The sequence below is a fragment of the Theropithecus gelada genome, chromosome 10 (assembly GCF_003255815.1).
Source record: "Theropithecus gelada isolate Dixy chromosome 10, Tgel_1.0, whole genome shotgun sequence".
Classification (NCBI taxonomy): domain Eukaryota; kingdom Metazoa; phylum Chordata; class Mammalia; order Primates; family Cercopithecidae; genus Theropithecus; species Theropithecus gelada.
Window position 1 is genome coordinate 19,392,073 of NC_037678.1, and position 24,578 is coordinate 19,416,650.

At 58.3% G+C, this 24,578-nt stretch overlaps 1 protein-coding gene across 4 annotated transcripts; it reads right to left on the bottom strand.

Annotated features, from left to right (window-relative positions):
• Positions 1–110: 110 nt before the first annotated feature.
• On the bottom strand, positions 111–23,375 carry SMTN (smoothelin). Of its 4 annotated transcripts, none has more exons than XM_025400680.1 (21): positions 23,215–23,375; positions 21,386–21,516; positions 16,588–16,736; positions 16,095–16,188; positions 15,924–16,002; positions 15,732–15,829; positions 14,680–15,000; positions 14,519–14,591; positions 13,821–13,892; positions 13,218–13,739; positions 12,854–13,026; positions 9,230–9,382; positions 9,076–9,151; positions 7,784–7,948; positions 7,625–7,687; positions 7,347–7,416; positions 5,872–6,045; positions 5,557–5,674; positions 4,837–4,988; positions 3,784–3,852; positions 111–416 (listed from the first exon to the last, which is right to left on the bottom strand). In XM_025400680.1, the coding sequence occupies exons 2-21, from the start codon at positions 21,434–21,436 to the stop codon at positions 266–268; spliced, it is 2,823 nt and encodes a 940-aa protein (XP_025256465.1). In that variant the 5' UTR covers positions 21,437–21,516; positions 23,215–23,375; the 3' UTR covers positions 111–265. The 4 variants fall into 4 exon arrangements, with proteins under 4 accessions (XP_025256465.1, XP_025256467.1, XP_025256464.1 ...); XM_025400682.1 differs by having other exon boundaries at positions 3,688–3,852; XM_025400679.1 differs by lacking the exons at positions 3,784–3,852; positions 23,215–23,375 and adding exons at positions 10,836–10,928; positions 21,694–21,774 and having other exon boundaries at positions 21,386–21,517.
• Positions 23,376–24,578: the final 1,203 nt, after the last annotated feature.

Consider the following 24,578-nt stretch of genomic DNA (forward strand, 5'->3'; position numbering starts at 1 on the left):
GCGGGACCTCGCATTCCCAAGTGCCTGGCTGCTGGAGTTGGAGACCTTGCAGAGCCGCCTTCGGTTCAAACCCCCTCCCCACCCCCAGGAGACGCAGGGAGGAGTCAGAATCGTTGAAAACCAATAATTTATCAAAACGCTGCGTGTATGTGGGGGGAGGGTGTCGCGACAGACAGGGCAGCGGTGGGCGGGCGCACAGGGAGGGGACGGTGCCCGGAGGGTGGGGGCGGCAGCTTGCCACTGGCTGGCCATGCGAGCAGGGAGGCTAGACATTCTTGCCGCGCAGGCGCAGTTCATGGCGCCGCAGGTGGTTGTAGAGCGACTGCACATAGGTGAAGACACACTTGGGGTCAGGCTTCTTGCCCATGATCATCATGTCCTCCACCTCCACCAGGGGCACACAGTCCACTAGCATCCTGCAGGGAGGGGGTACGGGGGTGGATGTCAGCACCTGCCCCGCCTCTCGTGGCGCCCCTCTACCCCAAGGTCTTGTTTATTGCCGCATTGCCTGCTGGTCTTTAATAAACTCCAGGCAGGGAAAAGCCTTCTAGGAAGGCAGGAAGCCCCTGGCTTCATCTACCCAAGCCTAGAGGTATCCCTCGGGGCGGGGGAGCAGAGCTAGGCAGGTGGAGGCGGAGATGGCAGAAGAGAGCCCCATCCCAGTCAGGCAGGTCCTGGGTCTGTTTCCTCCAACTCTGGGGAGGAGCTGGCTCCAAACCCTGCCCGTGCTCTCCCTGGAGACCGCCTTCTGCTCACCCTCACTGGCACACTTCAGTTGGTAGAAGCCTCTCAGCTGGGCCTTTGCACCCAAATGGGCTTCATCACTGGCCAATCTTTCTCTATGGACATTTCTCACTCTAGTTAGCCTGTGGTCCCCTGATGATTGTCTGCTAGCTCCCTGACCCGGTACTTCCTGTTGAGAGGCCCAGACCCCTGTTCTTTGACAGGGGGTAGGGATAACCCTGCTGCTGGAGATGGAGGCCAGGGAATGTGTGGGCAGCAGAGGGGTTCTCTAACCCTTATCATCTGCCTTGGATAGAGCAGGGGAGGCAGATGAGGATCCCAGCCAATACCAATGGACCATCTACACCATGCTCAGGGGTGGGACCACCCTTCTGGCCATCCTTCAGAATGCTAGTTGCCCTTCACAGATAAGGAAACTGAGTGACAGAGCAGAGGAGCGACTTGTTTCAAGCCCCCCGGTTTAGTAAGTGCAGGTTAGGCCGCATGGGACCCAGGCCCCCAGTTCTGGGTGTTGGCAAAGCCTTTTCCCCACTCTGGAGTGAGTGGGTTGTGCCTATTAAGCAACTGACAGCCCCCAGAGCTCTGAAGCTGGAGTCTGCTCTCTGGCTCCCTTTCCCCTGTCCCTCAACCCCCAGAGCAAGACCTCTTCTGTCTTGATCCCTGTTTGCTCTCTCCTATCTGCCACACCTGGCACATAGCAAGCATTCAATGTTGCAGAATGAGTTTCCTATGGCAGGGAAGGCATAATGGCAAGAATTCCTCCTTATTCTCAAGACACCTGAGAACCCAAGACCACCTCCCATCTTGTGCCCTTATGGACAAACTCAGAACTGTGGTAGGGCTGGGCCTACTCCCAACTCACCTGGACTCCTTCAAAGAAGAAACCTGGGAGGCAGAACACCTCTGTTTTAGTCCAGACTCTATCCCTAACCAGTTGTGGGTGCTAGATAAGGCCCTTTTCTGTGACTCAGTTTCCCCCTCTTTAGAACAGGACAGTTATTCCCTATCTCATTTGAGACCTTACAAGAATTTAGGATGAGTGAGAGGGTTCTCGGTCTGCTGCTGATGTGCTACGTGCCCCTGGGGTCATCCCTATCCCATACTGGGCTTGTTTCCCGAGCTATACCATGATGCAGAGGCAGCCTCTCTCTGAAGCTTCTTCCAGCTGTGGCTATCCTCCCAGGGATCCTGACCTCCCTCTCCAACCTGGTGCTCCCTCCCGCCCCTACTCCCTTCCCTGGAGACCTTATAAAGCCATTGTTTACACTGGGGCTCACGGCTCAGGGCTCAGGGCTCAGGCTGCCCCAGTGACAGGCCAAACACCAGGCAACTTGAGCAACAGCACGGCTGAGTCACACTTTCCAACTGGATCAGGGCTGGGCTGGGCCCCTCTCCCTCCAAGCTGGCTTGTTGGGCAGCAGCTCCTAAGTCCATATATGATCTGGAGATAGCACCAAGCCCATCCTCCCCTCATCTGCGCTCCTTCTCTGAGTGTGTGTGTGCACGTGTGGACTGCCCCCCATAATGGCTATAGGCCCTGAGGGGCATCTGAGTGTGCCCCTACCTGTCGCTGACTCACATTCCTTCAGCCAATCCCCTTGCTCCTTCTGGGCCTCTATTTTCAATCCTCTCTACAAAATGGGCGGGAACGCAGTGATGGGGCAAGGAAAACAGCCACTAAGTGGGGAGTCTGGAGTCTCAGTTTCTGGCCCCACCTCTGAACTAACCATCTTCCCTCTCCCTCCCACCCCCAGGACAGTCTTAGCCCCTCTCTCTCTCTGAGCTCCTTGTCTGTAATGGGGTAGTTAGTTCAGGATCTGAATTCTCTACTTTGGTACTGAGGTGAGGTGACCAGAGAGGAAATGCCACAGCTGGCTTAGGATCCAGAACCCCCAGCCAGAAACATCTTCCTGTTGAACTGGTCCTGCCCCTGAGCTCCCCACTTTGGAGTATGGCACCACCAACTCTCCAGTGCCCACATAGGAGCCTGGCAGACTTCTTGACCTTCCCTCTCCCTCTCCAAACCAGATCTATTGGGAAGCCTGTCTCTCTCGCTCTTAAGCTATTCCAGCCATCTAGTCCATCCCGTCTCTCATCCAAGCCTCATCCAAGGAAGGTCCTAGAATGCTACATCCATCCCTCCTCTGTTTGGAAACCTTTTATGACTCCTGTTGTCCTCAGGAGGAAGGTCAAATTTTTTTTTTTTTTTTTTTGAGACAGAGTCTCGCCGTGTTACCCAGGCTGGAGTACAGTGGCACGATTTCGGCTCATTGCAACCTCTGCCTTCTGGGTTCAAGTGATTCTCCTGCCTCAGCTTCCTGATTAGCTGGGATTACAGGCGTGTGCCACTACGCCTGGCTAATTTTTGTATTTTTACTAGAGATGGGGTTTCATCATGTTGGCCAGGCTGCTCTCGAACTCCTGACCTTGTGATCTGCCCGCCTCGGCCTCCCAAAGTGCTGGGATTACAGGCATGAGCCACCGTGCTCGGCCTGAAGGTCAAACTTCTAACTGTGGCCCCCTCCTCCTCCCTCATATCCAGACTCAAGTTTCTTCCCTTCCTGGTGTGCTGCGCTCTTCAGCTCTCTTGCCCTGCTAAGCCTAGGCTGATCCCTCTGCCTGGAACTCCCTCTCCCTCCTTTAGCCTGAACTTGTTCAGATCCCAGCTTAGTTTGCACTTTTTTCAGATGGAGGGCCCAGACCTGGGTCAGGCACCTCCCCTGGGCTTCCCCCATCACAGTGCTGCTCACCTGGGTCATCACCGCCCATTCAGAATGGTCTCGCCTTGGGCCCTGAACTGCCAGAAGACAGGGCTATGTCTGGCTCCTCTGGCTTGACTAAATGCCCCCCTTACTTCTCCCACCCGCCTCCCTGGACCCTCTCTGTGCCTTGCTGAGCAGATTCTGGTGAAATGGGACAGATGGGAGAGGCGGCGTTTCTCACCGTGGGGCCCCGAGCAGGGGTTAGGACTTTTTGGTTTTTACCAGCCCCTTCTGGACCAGACAGCGGTAGAACTCCTGGATGTACGTGTACACGCACTTCCAGTCAGGCTCTCGAAGCCGCACCATGTCCTCTGTATCCAGGAGCTGCGGGCAGTCCGCATGGGTCCTGGGGAGGGTAGGGGGCCGGGAAGGGGGGGGGGACGGGGGCAGGAGGCCAGGGCCCCAGGTGGGGAAGAGAGGGAAGAGGCAGAGAAGAGAGAGGGGAGGAAACAGAGACACACACATACACACACACACAGAGACATGAGTTCAATTACGATTCCAGTGCTGCAGTCTGCCAGCCCCCCGCATGCCACCTCCCCACTGTGGACGTGCCGCTCACTACCCATCACTAATGGTGTGCAATGCAAACAGGGGTGGGGGCCAAACCAGTCACAGGTGCAGAGAACTCTAGGGGCAAGCGGGAACGCGGGGTGGGGTAAACGGCGTTGGCACCAAGGTTGGAGAGGAGGGCTGTGCCCCGGGGAGAGGGGGTGAGGGAGGCGTGAGAGGAGGTGGGGGGAGGAGGAGGAGGAGAAGGAGGAAGAGGAAGAAATTTGAGAGAAACCAGAAAGAAAAGGGGAGAGAAGGGAAGACAGATGGAGAAGGGTGCTGAGGGTGAGGTGAGCAGATGGGGCAACGATTCCAAAGTGGAGGGCTTGCTGAGGTCCTATATAAGCCTCTGGCAGCACTATATAGGCTGGGCGGGCACGGTGCCCGGGCCAGGAGCCTCCTTTTGGAATCTCCAGCCGGGATCCCGTGGGAGCAGGAAGCTCTGGTGATAGTGGGAGGAGAGCAGGACAGAGAAAGGGAGAGAGAGGGAGAAGGGGGCAGAGGGAGGATGGAGGGGATATGGACAGGGCCACCTGGTGGGCCTTGGCCCGGGCTGGTAGGCCGGCCTGTGGCTCCTTCGTTCCGGCGGGCACCTGGCACGCTCAGCAGCGGGTGGGCGGGGATGGAGAAGGACGGGGACTCTCTGGGGAAGGGGGTCTCAGCCGCTGACTGACCAAGTGGCCGGCCCGCTCCAGGGGTTCTCAGGGCAACTGGGCCTGGTCCCGATGTCCAGCCCCAGATGTGCAGCAACATTAGCAGGGCCAGGGCCCACACTTACTCCGCAGATGAGAAGGCCACCTCGAAGTTCTGGCGTCGGTTCTGAGGGCTAAGCTGCCCATAGTCGAAGGCCTCAGGGAAGAAGTTGTGCACCAGGGCACAGAAGGCCATCCCATCACTCCAGCTGGAGGAGAAGTTCTGGATGTCGACATGCTATAAGCCGTAAGAGGACGGGTCAGGACCCTGGGGGCAACTCCCCGCTGCTGTCTACCCCTCAGCATTCTGGTATTCCAGACCTAGGGCACTGGGCACAGAGAGGCCCTGTAGCTTGCACAATGAGTGAATAGTTGGAACACGAGCCTCCTCCAAGTGAGTCTGTCAACTCCCATATTTGCGATTTCAAGGGACAGAGCTACTGAGAGGCCCAGCGCCACGCAGCTAAGGCCATGGTCATGCCTCATCACTCCTTCCCTGGTTTAGAGAAATTGACTCAGGGCTTCCTACAGAGCAACAAGGAGGGGACTCCAAGAGTGGGATCCGGCCTTGAACCCTGCCCACCACCCAAGAGGCCCTGTTACTTCATCACTGATGCTGGAATCTAGGGCTTGTCTTGTGTCCTCTTTGAGCCTCAGTTTCCTCACCCCAAGAGCCTTTCCATGTTCCTTGTGAGGCCACACAGTGGCGGGAAGTGTACTGGGGAATAAAAGGAGCTCTCCTAAGAGGGGGCTGCTGAGCTGGGGTCTGGGGAGGCCTCCAGGCCCCCTGGCCTCCCGGGGCTCACCTCGTAGCCGCGAGTCTTGGCTCGGCACCAGTCCAGCAGCATCTGCTTGATGCTGTTGGCGTTGGGGACCCCGAAGCTGGTGGATCGCTGCACGGCTGCGCGGGGTCCGCCAGGGCTGCTGTAGGGGCGGTGTCAGGACCAGGTCACACGACTATAAGGGGCGTGCCTCAGTGGGCCCACCCAGTGGATCCCAGGCCCCGCCTTCCGTGACCTTCGGGCCTTTGCACCACAGATCTAGCCGCGCGTTCTTCCCGCCTCTGCCGGGCCAACTATGAAGCCCCGCCCCCCACTGCCCAGCCCACTTCTGCAGCTCACCCGGCCGCGCCCTCCTTCTCCAACTTCTCAATCATGGCCTTGCGCGCCTGGGAGGCTGAGGTCTTGGGCAGACTCTGCGCCTTCATCAGCTCTTTCTTCTTCTCGGCCTGGCGTTTCTCGAGCGCCGCCAGGCTGCCGGCCCGTGGGCTAGTCTGGTCCTCGCGGTCGAAGATGCTAGGGGTTGGGGAGACGCATGTTAGGCAGGGAGAGGAGGGCTGCTCCCCAGCCTGGGCCACCACTCGCGAGGAGGAGGGGGTGTCTTGTGGCACACTAGTATCTCCACTGCCACAAACGCCTGCCAGGGAGGGAGGCGTCCTCATCACACCCATTTTAGAGTTCACTGAGGCTCAAATGACAGCAAGGTTTTCAATGGGTTTCCGCCTCCCCCTCCCCCACCCATGAGCAGTTCTCTGAGAAGGCTCATTGTACCCTCAAGTTACAGGTGAGTTCAGCTTTTGGGCACTATCCGCTAATAAAAATGACGACTAACATAATAATAATTCATCTCTGTTGATCCTTTCCTGTGTGCCATTTTAAACTTCACAAGAGCAGGGAGGGGCCTTACCAATTCCACTAAAGGTGAGGAAACTGAGACCCCCGGCAGTAACTTGCCTATGGTTTCAGAGGACGTGATGGCCAGAACCAGAACTTGAACAAAGTCTCTCTGACTCAGAGTCCCTGGACCCCTTTGATTCCCATCCTGGATTCTGATCCTGTTCCTGCTTTCTGCCAGCCCCAACAGCCTCTGTTACATGCGGGTGCCCTCCTTCCTCATGGGGCTAAGGTATAAAGGTGCTCTGTGACCTGGGACATGGTTTGCAGATACTGGCAAGTGGCAGTGCCACCAGGCAGCTCAGTGTGGTAGGTAGGCCTCTCTAAGGCTTCAATGCTATTGTGGCCACTCAGAGATGTGAACCCCTAAGCAACTCACTGGCCTCCCTGAACATCCACCTCTCCTGTGGTGTGGTTGAGAATAAAATGAGATCCCAAAACAAGCAGGATCCTTAACTCTCACTTTGTCCCTCCCTGGCTACAGACCTGTTACCTCCAAGCATCCCAGTCTACCCCTCTATTTTATTTATTTGTTTGTTTGTCTATTTATTTATTTTTGAGACTGAGTCTCGCTCTGTTGCCCAGTCTGGAGTGCAGTGGAGTGGTCTCAGCTCACTGCAACCTCCGCCTCCCAGATTCAAGTGATTCTTGTGCCTCAGCCTCCCCAGTAGTTGGGATTACAGGTGCCTGCCACCACGCCTGGCTAATTTTTGTATTTTTAGTAGAGATGGGGTTTCACCATGTTGGCCAGGCTGGTCTCGAACTCCTGACCTCAAGTGATCCACCTGCCTCGGCCTCCCAAAGTGCTGGGATTATAGGCAAGAGCCACTGTGCCCGGCTGACCCCTTTGTAAAATGGGTTTGCAGTTAGGTCCCCTGTGGCACTGACTCCTCTATGGTCAGGGATTGGGTGCTGGTGCTCACCTGCCCATCTTCTTGGATGAGGAGGAAGAGGAGAAGGTCTTGGTTTGCATCATGGTGCTGCCACTGCCATCTGCAGAAAAGGGGAAGGGGCACCGGGTGAGGGCTGGGGCTGGACATCAGGAGATGGGATGAGAGGCTGTATGGAGGGATGGTGATAGCCGCAGGCAGAGAAAAGAAAGGGACGGCACAGTTGAAGACACGGAGAGAGAGCTCAAGGAAGAGCCGGAGGAGGTAGGCGGACAGGCAGGCAGGCACAGGGCGACGCCAGGTGGTCTTACTCTCCGAGCGCCTCATGAAACTTGACTCCACTGTGGTGGTGCGGGCCGTCCGTGTGCCATCATCTGCAGGGGCAGGGGATGAGAAGGATGTGAAAGGCATAGGGAGCCGGGGGAGGATGTGTTCCCACCCTGAGCCCTGGGCCCCATTTGGCCCCTTACTGGAGTGGACGAGCCGCTCAGTCTTGGTAACAGTGCTGACAGCAGAGCCATCAGCTGCCCGCTGGCTGTGCCTCGTGGTGGTCTCAGTGGCCGTGTTGCCGCGGCCCTCCCCTGGCCGGCCCCGTGCCTCCTGCAGCCGCCGTTCCCGCTCCTTGTCCCGCTGGTCTGGGCAGGGGATGCCCCGTGCATGCACAAAAGGGCCACCAACGCCCACACAGCACAGATGCACAGGTGCATGGGGCACACAAGTGGGGTGGAGGGTGGCTTGTTAGAAACATGAATGACACAGGTAACAAGGGCCTCTCTAGGAACAGCTGGGGCGAGGGGACAGCCATAACTTGACAGGGAATTGAGTGTGGGAAGGGGCTGATGGACTCAGGCAGAAACTAGAGAATACGGAATAGCTAAACTCAAAGGGGTATGGATCCAAGAAGGGAGTGTCTATAGAAATGCGTAGCTAAGTCAGGAGAGGTATCTAGATCTAGTGAGGGGGTAGCTGAGTCTAAGAAAGGAGAAGCTGAACGAGGAAGTAGCTGAGTGGGCCATCAGTGGGTCTTTGGTTGGAGAAGAGCAGCTGGAGAGGCAGGAATATTTAGATCCAGGAAGGGAGCTATTGATGGGAGCTGAGAAGCAATCTGATCCAGGGGAAGAGTAGTTGGGAGAGAAGCTAGTGAAGGGGGTTAACTGGGCTTAAAACAGAAGTAGGTGGGTAGAGATAGAGACTGGGGTGGCCATCAGTGGGCCCTGGCAGAAGCAGCTAGATTCAGAGAAAGAGTAATTGCGAGTATTTGAGAGGAGAAGCAATTGAACCCAGAATCTAAGGGAATGAACAGATGTGTCCAGGGAAGAACTATCTGGGGGAGGAAGTAGCTGTGTCCAGGAAAAGGGAAGCTGGATGGGGCAGAGGCTAAGATGGCCATCAATGGACTTCAGGGAGAGAGGAGCAGCAGGGAGAAGGAATATCTGGATTCAGGGAAGGAGTCGTTGACAGTACTTTGAGAGGCAACTGGATCCAAGGAGAGAGTAGCTGCGGGAGGGAGTGTCTGGGTCTAGGAAGGAGAAGAGAAGCTGGTTGGGAAGAATAACTGGGGTCACCAGCAGGAGAGAAGGAGCTAGGGAAGGGAACAGCTGGATCCAGCGGGGAATAGCCAAGGGAACTGCTGGATCTAGAGAAGGAGAAGCTGGGTAGGGCAGTTATTAAGCTGGGGTATCCACAAATGGACCCCAGAGTATGAGGGGAGCAGCTGGGGAATGGGGCAGCTGGATCTAGGGTAGGGCAACTGGCTCTCTACCTCTCTTCCTTTGTCGGAGCTCACGAAGTGCAGCCCGGATGAGCTTCCGCTCTTCAAAGTCCGTGCTCTGATCCAGCTGCATATAGAGCCCGTCATTGGCTACCTGGTGCCTGCTGGCCTCTGCCAACCCCCAGCCCACCAGATCTGGCCATACCATTTTGTCCAAGACTCCTTCGTCCTCAATAGTCATCAGCTCCTCAGCGCTCAGAGGGCTCCGCCCCTCTGGTGCTTTGTTCACTCGGGTCTGCTCGGCCCCATTGGCTGCTTCCACTGCTGCAGAGGGAGGCTCTGCTGGCTCTGGTTCCATCTGCAGGGTGGGGAGAGGGCATGGACTTTAAGCAGGGGCAGGGGCATCCATGCCCCCAATGGATAGGAGAGCAGATCCTAGGGTTGCTGGCATGCCTTGGAAATAACCGCTAGCCTGCCAGCCTGCTTGCCCAAAGATGGCCATGTCAGTGTCAGTCAGGGAAGAGACACTGACAGCCTTGTTGTAGGGCTTCCCATGTACCCAGAATTGTATTAATACAATGGATAGTAATAATAATGATGATTTCCAGTCCATAGTAACGTTGTATAAGCACTAGGGATTTTACTGTCCCTATTTAACAGAAGGGAAGGCTGGGCGCAGTGACTCATGCCTGTAATCTCAACAGTTTGGGAGGTCGAGGAGGGAGGGACCACTTGTTGCCAGCAGTTTGAGATCAACCTGGGTAACATAGCGAGACCACATCTCTACAAAAACAAAAATAAAAAATTAGCTACGCATGGTGGTGTGCACCTATAGTCCCAGCTACTCAGAAAGCTGAGGTAGGAGGATCACTTGAGCCCAGGAGTTAGAGGCTGCAGAGAGCTATGATCACGTAGCTGCACTCCAGCCTGGGCAACAGAGTAAGACCTTGTCGCAAACAAAACAAGACCAGAAAAAACAAAACAAAACACACACACACACACACACACACACACACACACACAGAAGGGAAAACTGAGGCTCAGGGCAGCTAACTGACTTGCCCACAGTCTCTCTCTAAGTGTGACACAGCCTGGGATCTGAGCTGAAGGTAGCCTAACTCCTGAACCTCAGTTCATTTTGCTGCTTTGTTCCCAGCCCCCTCCCAGGCAGGCTCTGCTCTGTGCTGCCAGTTCCCGAGGCCTGGGTCCTCCTGGGCCAGTGCCCAGGCAGCACATGTTGCCCCCCATCTGCCTGCCACCTTGCCAAGGGGGTTGGCCCGGGGCCCGTAGGCTCCTGACCAGGTGTCTGACTGGGGCTGCCCTGAGCCAAGACCTCCATGAAGCTCTCCTCTGTACCACCTCCCCATGCCTCACCCCTGCTAGAAACCATCCTCTAAGGAGTCTCCAGCCCTGTAGCCCTCCCAGGGCATCTCCCTAGCCCCTTGAAGACAAGGCCCCAGGCCAACTATTATGGCCCTTCCTCTCCTGGCAGGGCCTCTCTGTCTGCTATAAGGGTAAGGAGAGCTGAGGTGGCAGCTGTTTCAGGGAGGCTTGGTCTAGCCAGGGTGCAGGGCGGCAGGGAGCTGGGGGCTGGGGCCTGGGTCATGCCAGGGGCTGCCAGGGCAGCTGCCATGCGTGCCTCAGGGCTGGAGCCTGGCACCCTCTTGCCCTAGTCTTAGAGCACTAGTGCCCCAGTCCCCTGTCAAGATAGGTAAACTGAGGCTCAGAGAAGGTGGTGACATATCTAAAGTCACAGCGGAGGCAGAGCCTGGCTCAAACCCTCCCCCTCCCACCAACCCAGAGGGACTTACAAGACTAGTGCTGCGGGTGGTGCAGGTGGAGGAGCGGCGGCGGGTGCTGAAGGCAGGTGGGTGGGCCACAGGGGTCCCAGCATCCTCGGCAGCCTGGAAGAGGGCCTCGGGGTCGGCGGCAGCCAGGAGCAGCTCGCTGGGCTCCAGCTCAGGCTCGAGGCCGGACACAAGTGGGACCCCTAGCCGTAGGCTCAGCACCTCCACCTGCCTGCTCAGTGCATCCAGCCGCCGGCTCAGTGCTGCTCTCTCTGCCCGCAGTTCTTCAGCTGCCCGGGCCACCGGCTCCACGGTGGCTACAGCTACCTCGGCTGCCTGGGTCACTGCCGCCCGGCCTGCCTCAGCCACCGCCCGCAGCTCCTCCAGTGCCCGGCCCAACTGCTCCTCAAGGGCTGAGGCCAGTTCAGGCCCAGGCCCTGGTACCCCCGGCATGGTGCTGGTGGGGACGCTATGGGGGGTAATGGTGGGGCAGTGGCAGGGGCTGCTGCTTCTGGCTGACAGTGTCTGAGTCTTTGCAGCTGGTCCGAGGGCAAAGGCAAGGGCAGCGCGGGCCTGCCCCGCCCCTGCCTCCCAGCCCGCCACCAGCCAGCTGGAGCTGCAGCCCAAATAGAAACCTATTCTGGGCTCCTCCATGGAAGGGGCAGTGGGGGAGGGGGGCATGCCCAAGCAGGCAGATCGCCAGGCCTGGCTCTAGCCCTGCAGAAATCATAGGCCTGCAGCACAGTAAGACTGCCTGGGTTCTGAAGATCACTGAGATCAGGGCCCCATGCCTCACAGGTGGGGAAACTGAGGCAGGGAACAGGTAATGGACCTGAGCCACCATGTACATTAGCTGTGAGAATCAGTCTGCTGGACTCCAGAGCCTGCACTCCTTTACCCTTTACCCTAACTCCAGCTGTTTTAGACAGCTGGAACAGATGGGGGAATGGAGGCACAGGGAGGCAGGACTTTGAGTGATCTGCTACAAAAAGTGTCTTGGTCTGACATAAAAGCCCTCTGGCCTGCCTATGGTGCTCACATCCAACCACAGGCTTTGAGCAAGCACGTTATAGCACATCACCTGTCCTCTTTGGTTCCAGATGAGTAAACTGAGGCAAGTTGGTAGTGTCAGACCCAGGTCTCACTGGAGCACCTCCCATCCACCTCAAGGGCCTCAGCTGGTCCCCCCACTCCACCCTACACAATCCCTTGTCAGAAGGCAGCTGGATCCTGCTTTTTTGGAAAGGAAGGGTGCTTTATTTCCCTCACTCTCTCCCTGTCTCCCATGAGAAGGCCCAAAGCTGGCCCTAGCCATCTCACCTCAGCCAAAGTCCTGTTCAGTCCCTGGTTCAGCACAGAGGGCATTACCTGGGCAGCCGGGTGGCCCGCTTGGGGATCCCTTCCCCGACTGAGCTCCCAGCTAGTGGATCCTGGGCTTGGGAATTAATAATGGAAGCGTGCTGCGTATTCAGTTCCCAAGGCACCTGCTAGGCTGCTGCCTCACCTGATTGGCGCCCCCCTGCCTGTCTGTCCCAGCTTCTGCCCAACCCCCACAGGGGGGTTGACGCAGATGTTAATCACTAATCTCCAATCTCCTAATGGGCCAGGCTGATCTTGGATGAGCAGATGAGCTGCTCTATACCTCAGGGCTGATGTCCAGTGTGGGTGGGCGCAGGGGCACTGGGGCTGCCACAGGAAGAGGGGAGCAAGCCCTCACCACCCTCTGAGCCTCAGTTTCCCCATCTATTCACCAGGAATGAACCAACCAATTTCGGACTAAGGATCAGAGATCAGCATCCAGGAAGTTTAACGCCAGTACAGAGTAAGCTTCCGACACACTTAGGGGCTGATACACTAGGGTCTGGCCTTAGCTCTGCCACCAACTGGCTGTGGTCTGTGAGCAGCCACCTTCCCTCTCTGGGCCTCGGTTTCTCTGTGTGTTCAGTAGGGGAGGAGCAGAGGAACCCTACTAACCCCACACCCTGAAGCAGTATATGTGAGGCTGACGGATGGTGAGACTGGTGGGGTGAGGAGGGGCTCACCTTGACGCTGCAGCCTCCTCGGCTACTGGGGGGGGCATGGCTGAAGCTGGTGACATGAGTGACACTGCCCAGCCGAGCCAGGGTCCCAGGGCTGTTGACACGAGTGATGGTGCTCTTGCCCCCACTACTGGTGCTGAGTAGGGTCGGGGGCGCCCGCAGCCCCAGTGTCAGTTCTGAGTGGGGAGAAAGGCAGCTGTCAGGAGGATTAGGTGGAGTGAGGGCAGTGCCAGACAAGGTTGATAGTGCCCTCGCTCCCAGCACACCCTTTGGAGACACCCTGAGCTCTGGCTGCAGCACCTGTCCTGTATGCAGAAGTGCGGTTGCAGGCACTCATCCCCATTGGGGAGGCAGTTGGGGGGCCTACCTGCCCTCTGGTTGCCTGTGGGCAGCAGCACCCGGCCTGTGGAGGCCTGGCCACGGCCGTCCTTGATCTCGATGGTGAATGTAGTCTTCATACTGCCCCCTGGCTCGGCAGTGCTGACGGCCACGGGCAATGGGGCACCAGGCTCCTCTGAACGTGCCACAGGCCCCCCTGCTCCGTTTTCAAGGGGCCTGGGAGCCAAGCCCCGCCCCCTGGGGCCCTCCTCCTGGGAGCAGCTTCGAAGCTGGGCCAGGGGCTGGGCTACTCCTTGTTGCTCCTTGCTGAACCGGGAGGAGGTATCACTGCGGCCCCGAGAGGAGGAGCCGCTGGAGGAGGAGGCAGGGGTGGTACTGGTGAGGGAGGGGCCCACGAGCCTTGCGGGGGTCAGGGGACTTAGGGCAGCCCGGGGTGTGCCATCCTGGAGCCTAGCAGCCATAGGAGAATCCGATATGAACTTGTGGACACGGTCCCGCACAGAGCCAGCCCGCTGGAACGAGGAAGGTCTGCTGGCAAGGGGGGTGGACTCTAGAAGGAACAGGAGGGCTGTCAGCAACTGGGTGGGACAGGGTCTGCCCAGGTCCTAGGCAGTGTGAGAATAAGTAGTACCTCGGTTCTGGGCTGGCTGGTGGGGGCTGAGCACCGACAGGGAGCGTTGGCAGGGTCGGGGTCCAGCCACGTCTGGCAGGTTGGGGAGGGGGTGATGGCCATGTGGGGAAAGAGAAAAGACAGGGGATAGTGGGGGTCCAACTCTCATAATCCTCTCCTCTACACCTCCCTAGCCTCCCACCTTTCCTATACTCAACCCCCACTCCACCTCTCCATCCCCTCCTGGATCTCCCACACTCCGGCATCCCCACTCGGCGGCGTCTCTCCTACAGGCACCTCTTCCCCTCCCACACTGACCCTAGGATGACTTGGGACACTCCTGGGGGCCGGGCGAGGCTTAGGCTGGAGGAAGGATGCCCAGATCCTTCCTGCAGATGGGGAGGGGGGACAGCCCCCCTGGCCAGTGCTGCCCACAGCTCCAGCTGGGAGATGGGTGGACTCCCTTATTGGGGAGAAGAATGTGCCTGAGGCCTGTTGCCTTTCAAGGCTGCAGGGGAGGCCTCTAACCATGGGGGTGGAGGGGGAGGTGGGCCTAGCTGGGGGCGGGGACACTTCAGGGGTGGGGTGCAGTATCAGGGACTGCCTCGACCTGAGGAAGTTGGAGCTGCCTGGCACAAGAGCCCATTCTCTAGGCAGGGAAAGGGAGGCTGGGGGAGGAGAAGGCAGATGCCTGTGACTACCCCTGCTGGGACCCTCACCTGCTCTCTTGGTGTCAGAAGGGCCTCTGGTAGGGCTCTGGGCAGCAGGGGTCTCTTTGGGGCCAGACAGAAGCTGCAAGGGAGAAGAACACAGCATGAGCAAGGCCTGACTCCCAGACCTGCTCACTTGCCTGGCATCCCTGCCCCTCACCCAGACTCACCTTGTTGACCACCTGGCCCTCAGTGCTGGTGAGCGTTGGAGACTCCTGAGGCTCAGGGCTGGTGGTCTTGGGTGGGCTGGGGGGTGGCTCTGGGGCGCCTGGAACCTCGGCTGTAAGGCACTGGGCCTTGGCAGGCTCCAATGGAGGCTCAGGAGAGGCAGCGGTGGGTGAACTGCTGGGTGAGGCAGGTGAGCTGGATGTGCTCCCAGGTGGGGCTCGCAGCAGGAGTGTCACTGTGGTCACATCCTGGCTGGTGCCTTCAGGGGTGGGAGTTGGCTTTGAGACCTCTGTCTGCTGTTCCTGTTCCTCTCGCTCTGGCACCTGTAAGGGACCCATAGGATATAACCAAGGCTCCCTAGGCCTCGAGTGCCAACCCCACCACTGAGGGCCAGGCTGGCAAGTGCCCAGGGCAGGGCATGCAAAGCAGAGTGGTGGGGCATGGCTTCCTGTAGGCACACCTGCGCAAGCACTGGCAATGATATGCTAAGAGCAGTCTCTGATCCCCATTTCCCAATCTCTTGGCACTACCTAGCCAAAGGGGTTCAGAGAGAACCCGGTCCTGATGTCAGAGGGTGGGTATGGCAGGAGACCTATTGGGGACGAGAGCCTTAATAGATCCCTGGAGTGGAGGTTCCTGACCCCTGGCCTCAGCCTGGTTCATCTGGAGTGGGAGTGGGGTCCTGCCAGGACTGTGGACCCAGCGGCCTCTGCTGGCCACTTAGGGAACCTGCATGGCCCGACCTCTCACCCACACTCTGGAGAACAGAGAGTGAACTGTGAGACAGCTGGGGTCTGACATGCAGGCCCCATAAGCCAAGGTAAAGATGTGGGCTGTGTTGAGGGTGAGGGGCAGCCCTGGGATGGGTTGAAGCAGGGGAGGTGCCAGGGCCAGATGTGCATTTCTGGGAGATCCCTCTGGCCGCTGAATAGAGGCTGGAAGGCAGGGGTGGGCCCCTTACAGTCAAATACCAGCCTAGCAAAGACACACAGGTGCTCTATGCTACTGGCATCCATGGGCACAGGACACTGGGCCACCCTCCCACCCTCCTTACCTCACACTGTTCCAGCCTGTGTGCCACTCGCCCCTTGCTGTCCTCTCTTAAGCCACTGTTGGGACGCGCGCTGCACAACCTCCCAGCCAAGGTGGCAGCTGGAAGGGAAGGAGCAAGTGTTAGGTGAGTAGTGGGGAGGTGCTGTGGACAGCAGACAGCAGGGCAGGGGTGGGGCCGGGACAGGCCACATACCCTCAATCTCCTGAGCCCGTACGCGGCGGATGGCAGCTCGGATCAGCTTGCGCTCCTCATACTCACCAGCGCTTCGCAACTGTGGGTGACAGGCAGGCTGCGGGTGTTGGGCTGTGGAATCCAGGTCTTCACCTGCCCTGCCCCCATCCCCTGCCCCAGCCTGGGCCTCACCAGTGCAGTCAATTCCTCTACATCGTTCATGGACTCCAGCTGCCCTGCCAGCCGTGCCAGGGCAGCCCGCTGCTCAGCTTCCCGCTGCTGAGAGCTGCAGAGACATCAAGACTGTAACCACCACTGCCATGGCCAGGTCGTGGAGGATGTGGGCTAAGGGTAGGAGTCAGAACAGAGTACCCAGAACCTTGGCAGAAGGGCATGTGGCTGTGCACACCCTCTGACTGCACACTGATACACATATGCCCATGGACATGGGCACTAATACCACGCACTCAGACGTGCCGTCTACACCAGCACGGCCGCGACGCCACAATCAGTACATGCCCCATGCCCACAAACATCCCTGTTTTTCCAGAAGCGTGTGTGGACGTACTGCCATTGGCACATGCAGTCCACAGATACACTTGTGCTCACGCCTGCCTGCACACATGAGTTGAGCTGGGGCGCACACTCACCCTCTCACCCGCATGTTCCACCCCCCGCTACTCACTGCAGCCAGTTCTCCTTGTTGTCCTGCCGCTCCGCACGGAAACGCTTGGATGCCAGGGCCTCCTCCTCGCGCTCCAGCTCCTGCCGCTGCAGTTCCCGGATGGCTGAGCGGATGCGCCGCCGCTCTGCCAGATCTGCTGTGACCTCCAGCTGCAGCGGGGGCGAGGGGCAAGTCATTTTGGCTGCCAGGGGCGGAGGGCTGGCACCAGCTGCCCACGGGCTCTGCCTGGGGCACAATATGTGGCCTGTGTCCACTCCCTCTGTCCCAAGCTCTTCACGTGCCTGCCTGCCCACACACGGTCTCGGGGGTAGACCCAGCCCACTGTTTCAGGACTCTTGGGGAGCCCACTTTGCATTGTGGTTCACAGAGCACACGACTGAGTGGACAGTCAGAAACTGCCCACCTGTGCCAAATGCCAAGCCAGGCACTCCTTTCTACAACTCGATTCCTGCCCCTCAGAGCCCAGATCCCCAAAAGCCAGGGAGCTACTGCAGGAGGAGGAGGAGGAAGGCCACCCTATGAGCCACTAACAGGGTCCCTAAAGGGAAAGGTGAGAGCTGAAGTCTACCCTCTGAGCAAGGGAGGCTCCCATGGTCTAGTGACCAAACACCACAGCCCACCTGGGGGTTGACTGCTTCATCCACAGATGGGGAAAGTGAGGGCAGGTGCTCAGGAGTCCTGCCTGGCTGAGGGCTATTGTCCCCACTGCACTGGCCTGGCCCTAGCCACCATCGAAGGAGCCAGGGCGCAGAGTGGAAGGACCAATTCCCCAGACATATAAGGTAGCTGGCACTAGGGGCCACCCCAGGGCCTTAGAGAGGGCATCCCTGGGTGACAGGTGCTCCTACCAGGTTCTCAGCCCCTCAGTTCCCAGGAAATTGGGGGTGACTGGTCTAACCAGGTTCAGGAAAGAACACCTTGTCTGGAGTGAGTCAGCCAATCCTGTTGCCTCCCCCACACCTCCACCATGTAGAGCCACCCCCTACAGATCCTCAGTCCTCAAGAGGACTGGCCCAGGGTTCCCCTGGAAGATAGTGGCAGAGATAAGCCTCCAGTGTGGGTCTGATAACCAGATGGGAGCCAGTAAAGACAGGGTGATTTCCTCTGTCCCCACCCCCCAAATCATTCAGGGGTAGGGCCAAAGAACCCTCTATCATCTCCCTTTTTAGCACCCTCCCATCATTCCTTTCTGCTTAGTGGGAAGGCCAGGTGGCAAGGGTGGGGATGGAATGGAGATAGTTTTCAGCAGGGAGTGTGGGCTGGCCCAACTCAGCCATGAGCCAGCTTGTCCTAGTCTGAAGAGAGCAGGGAGAGTCTTGGGGGAAGAGCCCTCCAGGGTCCACGTTCCTGAGGAATTATGAGAAGGCCCCCCGAAACTCAGGCCAGAGCCCCCAGTTGGTTCCAGCTTGGGTGGGTGATTAGGAGCATAAACCTTAAACTCTCTGCGTCTTGGTTTTCTCATTTGCCAGTGGGTGGGGTTGGGAACAGTGACTTGGGTTCTCCTGTACATAGCTGGAGTTGCAATAAGCATCACCCCCATACTTGGTTCTAGCCAGTCAGGGGAAGGGAGAGAGACGAGAGGGCAAAAAGGAAGGGCAGCATATCCCGAGGCATCAGTAACATTTATGGAGAGCCTGTGAGTTGAACCCTGTGCTGAGCCCCCTACTTGTCCTAAACCCACAAAAACCCTAGATACTGTGTTATTCCCATTTGACAGATGAGGAGATTGAGGTCCAGGGAGATGTGATTTGCTCATGGTCAAACGACCTGAGCCAGGATTTGAACCCAGGTCTCTCTGACTCCAGGGCCTGCACTAGACTGAGGATAGCTCTGCTATTGGGGTCTGTTTGTCATGGTGGGGACCTCAGGGATCCTGGCACTGTGTTGGAGACCCCTCTAGCCTGGACTAGAGATGCTCTGAGGCCTAAGGAGACCTTATAGCAGAGGCAGGGGGAATGAGGCTCACTCTCCAGCCCCCGGTCCTGGCTGTGTCTCAGGCCTAGAGCCTCCTGTGGTACATTTGGAGACTGGGGGCTGGAGGGGACAGAGAGTCCAGCCCCTTCTGTACAGAGGGTAAAGAGGCCCAGAGGGGCAAGAGCTAGCCTTTTGTCTCCTAGGTCCCCATTCTCAGTGCTCTGCGCTCTGAGATGCGGTCCTTGTCCCTGACAAAAGTCTGATGTAGGAACTTGGCCACCTCTACAACACAACCCCTGGAGCTTCAGTGTCCCCATCTGGAAAATGGGAGCCTCCCTCTGATCCCCCATAGTGGGTGGGCAAGGCTGGGGACTGACAACCTCATTCCACTGGTCACCCTCTGGCACGACCCTTACCTTTGGGCCTGGAGGCAAAGGTTGGACCACAGTGTCTCCTCTGTTCCACCCTCCCAGGCCCCACCGCTGTGTAAGGAGGGAGCTGTGGGAGGGAGGGAAGGAAGTACAAAGCGCCATTGTCTACTGAGGGGGAAGGGGAAGGGGATGGGGCGGTTTCCGAAACTGCCCAGTGAAATTCTCCCGGGAGGAAAGAGGGTGCTTCCTCCCCCTGGGGGGCCGGCTCTCCGTGTGCTCTCTGCCCTCGCTGCTGGGAAGCCTGGCAGGCTCTGAGGTCTCGCTGGGCCTCAGTCTCCCCAACAGCACAACGGAGGGGACTCTCCAGGGTTTCTCCCAATCCCAGCTCCCCCAGTTGCCCATGGGGGTCCCGCCGGCGGTGGAGCGAGGCCTCGCCAGGGGGCGCTGAAAGCCCGCAGGCTCTGCGACCGCATTCCCTCGCAGGGTGCCGCCCTCGCCTGGCCCACCCCGCCTCGCGCTAGGCGCCGAAGGGGGAGCCAGATATGAAGATCCCCGCTACCTCCTGCTTCGGTGTCCCGACCTAAAGGGAAGAAACCAAGGTCCCCAGGATACCCAGCTGAGTGACGGAGGTCGAACTGGAACTCGGGACCGAGGGGAGGGCGTCCCGGCTGGTGTGGAGGGGCACGCGGCGTGCAAGTCCCCAGGCGCCCCCATTCCGCCCATTCCCCGCCCAATCCTCAAGAATGTGCGGGAGCCGGGGCCGGAAGCGACTGCCCGCATCCCCAGATCGGCCAGACGCCGGGCGCAGGGCGGGCGGAGCGGGCCCAGCTTTTCCTTATAAGGCCCGGCCCCGCGGGGAGGAGCCCGGTTCGGGACGCCCCCGTTCTTGCCACGAGGCCAGCGGGGGCCGGGCCGGCGCGCGGGGCGCGGTAATGGCGGGCGCCGGGTGCTGGAGGAGCCGCTCCCGGGGTCTGAAAGACTTCCAGCGGCACCAAGCCTGAGACCGGGGCAGGTTCTCATCTGTTCTTTCCCAGAAATTGGGGCGTGAGTGGACTGACTTCAACCACTGCTCCAGCTGCTTCTCCGAAACTTTTCTCAGCGCCGCCTGAGCCTCGCATGAGAGACGGAGGTGGCGGCTGAAGAACTCTGAGCCTGACTGTGGACACCTTGAGATGAGGATGCGCGGGAACCTGGCCTAGCAGTCCCTCTTTTTGGGCTGCGCAGACTCTGTCACTCCCACTGGGACTTGAACTTCCTGAGGGGAGGTCGAGCTGACTAGTGGGCACCTTTGGAAACCCAACCCCATCCCCTCCAGGCTGCACACATCCTGCGGTGATAGTGGAGAGGCAGACACCCAGAGAGTCTAATGCACTGGTCTGAGAACATACAGGCAGGAGTGCCTTGGGGAGGTTATGGCAGCAGCTGGGCACTGCCCAGTGGCTGGGCTACGCTAGCTGGTTCCAGCCTCTGCCTGCAGGGGAAGGCATGAGACGGGGGTGGGTCACTTGTCTTCTAGGTAAGGTAAATCTTTAATTTACCCCCATGGACAAGGTTCAGGGACTGGGGAGATGGAGCTCCTCTGGCCCCTCCTCCAGGTCAGGCTGCCTGGTCTTGGGGGTTGGGGGAGGAGCCCTGCCCCACCGGGTTGCCCTACAGCCTCTCTGTGCATGGGGATAGACAGGGCTCTCAGGAAGAGGAACAAGAAAGGGGATGGAGTGGGCTCATCTTTCTTCTACCTGAGATCTGGGTCCATGCCTCATTCTGTACCCATGCCAACTCTAGGACCTAGAGCTTGTGTGCACACACATCTCCTTCCCTCCCTCCATTTTACAGGTAGAGGAACTGAGACTCAGGAGTAGAAAAATGAGATGAGAAGCCACAGAATCCATAAGGGCCCACAAAGCCTGTTTCTGTCTTATGGCCTCGTCCAGCCTTGACTTTCCCAGGACTCTGGTCCCCCGTGGCCCACTATGGGGTTGGGATTTTGGCACAGCTCCTTCTTAGATGGGTGTCCTTGAGCAGGTGATTTCAACTCTCTTGAGTTGCAATGCCCAGGCTTTCAGAGCTGCTGTAATTATTCTGTGACATGGTATATATACCCAGTACCCAGCCTGCCCCCTGCCAGGCCTTGGCATTGTTAATCATTGCTGCTACCAATATCACTGGGCCAGCTTCCAGGGGTGGGCACTGCCCCAGCTATTGCTCTGGAGAGGCATATCCAGCCTCACCACACCTGTGGCTGCACATGGGCGAGTCCACAGCAGTTACTGTTTAAACAGGTGGTGGCCATGGAGGGCTGGGAGGGACTAGGCTTCAGCACCTGGCATGGACAGGCACATGCCACAAGGGCCTCTGCATCAGCCACATGGAACTGGCCCACCTCTGTTCCCGTGTCCCCCTCCTCCTGACCTTTCCCCCATCACTTCTTCCTGTTAGCTGAGAAGTATCCTGGATTGACCCTGCCTCTCTGGCTTGGCTTTCCTGTCCCCACAGTGGGTGATGGGGCCACTTACCAGCTTCCGAAGGGCTCCCTCATCCAGCCCAGCTAAGGCCTCGTCTGCCATCTCACTGGCCCCTAGCTCCGTTGGTTCCTTTCTGGTGAGATCCCCAGTGCCTGTGGCACCTGTCACCAGCTCAGAGGATTCTGCAGGGGACAGACATGAATCAGGCATGCTGGGGCTTCTAGAAACCACAGACCCTTAGGCTCTGTTCCTTACTTTCCCTCTCTAACCTAGGAGCGTCCATTACTGTCCCATCCTGTAATGTGGCTCCTGGCTGGAAGTTGCCCTCTGCCCTAGGGTGGTTTGCTGGAAAACTCAGCAAACCCAGGGTAGGGGGTCTTTGGTTCCAGCCCTGCCAGCTTGGCCACCAGTCTGCTGTGTGGCCTGGGATGGACTCTCATCCTGTCTAAACCTCAAACAGGGAGGGCAGGGACCTGGATTGAGAAGCCAGAGCCGGGCAAGGCCCACCCAAGCTGTGCTCACCACCAGGGGGTGCACTCCAGTCTCCAGTTTCCTGCCCCACCCACCCATCCCCAGGGCCTACCCAGCCCCCACCCACCCTCCAGGCTCAGCCTCTGGCTGTGGGCTGAACCCATAGTTCTCACTGCCACCACCACTGTCATTCCCCCAGGTATAGGAAGGTACACTTTGTCTTCCAATTCTTGGAGCCAGCTCTGCTGTCCAGACCTCCTGAAGCCAGGTGTCCAGGCACCCAGCACCTCCTGCCAGTTCACACAGAATTCAATTCACCACCTGGAAGGGCTTTCGGCACAGGCAAACTGAGAGGATTGAAGAGGGCCAAGGATTTGTCACTAAGCAAGGAGGAAGCCAAAGACTTAGAGGGCAGAGAAGGATGTAATCAAAATCTTCGTCATCTCCGGCTTCCGAAGCTCCCTTCCAAAGTGCCCTTAAGGGCCTGGAACACTCTCAGTGACAGAGGCAAGAGCCCCATTTCGCCCCAGTGCTGCCTATCAAAATGGACTCCTAAATCCTGGCCCAGCCTCCCAGCCTATATCTCTCCTTCCTCCTGTAGCCCCAACTAATGTCTGGACTTTGAGGGGCCCTGGTCTGGCACACTGGATGCTTAGTTAATGTATGGTGACTGACTAATGTATGGCCCCAGGACTGCCCCCTCGTCTCCTGTTGATTCATCTTTCAATCATCCCTTCCCTCTCTTCAGAACAGTCACTTGGGAAGTCACCCCATCCAGTGCACGGGTAGGGGGTGAGGGTTACAGCTCCACACAGTTGGGGTATGTGGGTCCCTGCCTGTTTAAGTCACTGCTTGCTCCTCCTCCCATCCTGGTAGGCTCAGAGGTGTCAACCTCCCAATCTCTGCCTGTTAGGATTCTTGCCTCTTACCTAGTTACTCTGTCTGCGTTAAACCTTTTCAAGACTGTACAGTGGTCACCAGCCTTAGGTTCTGCGGACATTCTGATTCCCCCCATGTCTTTTCTTCTAAGGGGCAGGTGTCCCCCAATGCCTAATTTAGACACCCACGGGACTATAAGAAGATCCCTGCCGTTGCCCTTCTCCAATCCCATGGCTCCCTGTCACACAGTCTGGGGTCGCCGGACATTGTGAGGGGCCTCAGGGTTCTGTGGCAGCTTCCCCAGGGTTTCTGCCGCCACAGACTAGCGCCCCTGTGAGGCGTGGGGTCCCTTAGGAATCCGCGGGCGTCTTCCCCCAACAGTCTCAGAACTTTATCTCATGGCTTAGAGCTCTCGTATGGGCGGGGGCTCCTAGGTCTGGACGTTCCAGAACTCCTGGCTAGACATCCGGGTTCCACCCCCGAACACGTTGGGGCAGCATCAGGATCCCCCCCGCGGTCCGCACACCCACCTCTCAGTCCAGCCCACCCGTCCGGCGCAGGCTCGGCTTAGCTCTTTCGGGACCAGACAGATGGATTAGACACGCGCAGGCGGGAGGCGCCGCGACCCGGTGTCCCAGTCCCGCTCAGCAACCGTCCCCTGGATTCTGTGGAGAGCTGCCCGTCCAGCCGCGCCAGCCTCCCGGCTGGCCCCGCCCCGCCCCGACGCGCCAGCCAATTCTCGATCGGGTACCTCCCACTCTCGTGCGCCATTGGGAAAATTCAATTTGACGGCCACGCCCCTCGCAGGCCAGGGAGGTTGGAGATTGTAGTCTTGGGGTCGTCTGCCTCGGTGGCTTTAGCGAGTCGGGTGGGCATCGGCAGGGGGACGCAGGCTCTGCGCCAAGTCGGGGAGGGCGCCCCGAGCCGAGGTAAGTTTCCTGGGGTCGTAGGAGTCTCAGAGCCTTCAGGGCAGCCCCTCTCCGCCCTCCTCTTTGTTCCTGAGACCACGTCCCCTCCCTCGACTCCACCCCTTTCTCGCGTCAGTGTTTAAGCTTGGCCGCCGTCCCTAGGCTGCTTTCGGGACACCTGGTTTGAGCCACCTCAGAGCAGGGACTGAGTGACTGGCAGCACCTTGACCCTTTGGAGTTGGAGTGCCGGTTGGAGTGCCAGGGACCATCTCAGGTGGAGCAGGATCAATCACACAGCACACCTCCCCCAGCCCACACACCTTTGAACAGACATTGCCTTCTTGTAGTGTTCTTCTACCTTCCAAGCCCTGAGAGTCTGCCTTTAGGAGTGCTGGAGTCCTAAATAGGGAATATGGAGTCCAGGCTGTCATTCAGCAAATATGGGAAATTGAGGCCCAGAGAAAGCTGATATGTCCAAGACCAAACAAAGAATCAGCCAGGGGACGCAGGAGGTCAGACCCACAAGGGAAAGCTATTCCATCTTCCGTGCCACAGGCCCTAAAACCGCCCTCAGATCTCCATGGAGACCAAAGTGGGTGGAGTTAGGAGAATGGGGTCTGGAGTCCTGTCAAATAAAAACAGTAACAAATCATTTATTTTGTACTTGCCATGTACCAGGCATAAAATGCCCATAACAAGAACATGAGACCATGACTACTGTCCCATTTTACAGATGAGGACAACAGCTGATAAGTAGTAAAGCTGTGATTCATACGCAGCACCTTCTGAGTCCAGACTCTGCTTTTAACCAGTATAATGTGGGATTCTGGGGAGGTAGTTTCAGCCTGTTGCCCCAGAAGAGCCCTGGTTCAGGTCCTCTGTGACACCCCCGGCCCCCATCTAAGGAAAGGCCCAGTCTCCACATTGAGAGTCTTTTCCATGTGTCATTTCATTTCATCCCCACACCCCTGAGAAATGGTCCCATT

Excerpts from the sequence above, each read along its gene's own strand:
- SMTN (XM_025400679.1), bottom strand. The coding sequence starts at position 21,774 with ATGAGAGTCCATCCCAGGCCACACAGCAGACTGGTGGCCAAGCTGGCA. Across the intron at positions 7,949-9,075 it reads GCTCCGACAAAGGAAGAGAG|ACCAGCGGGACAAGGAGCGG; the intron begins GTAGAGAGCCAG and ends TCCCCTGCCCAG. Across the intron at positions 417-4,836 it reads GTGGCCTTCTCATCTGCGGA|GATGCTAGTGGACTGTGTGC; the intron begins GTAAGTGTGGGC and ends CCCTCCCTGCAG.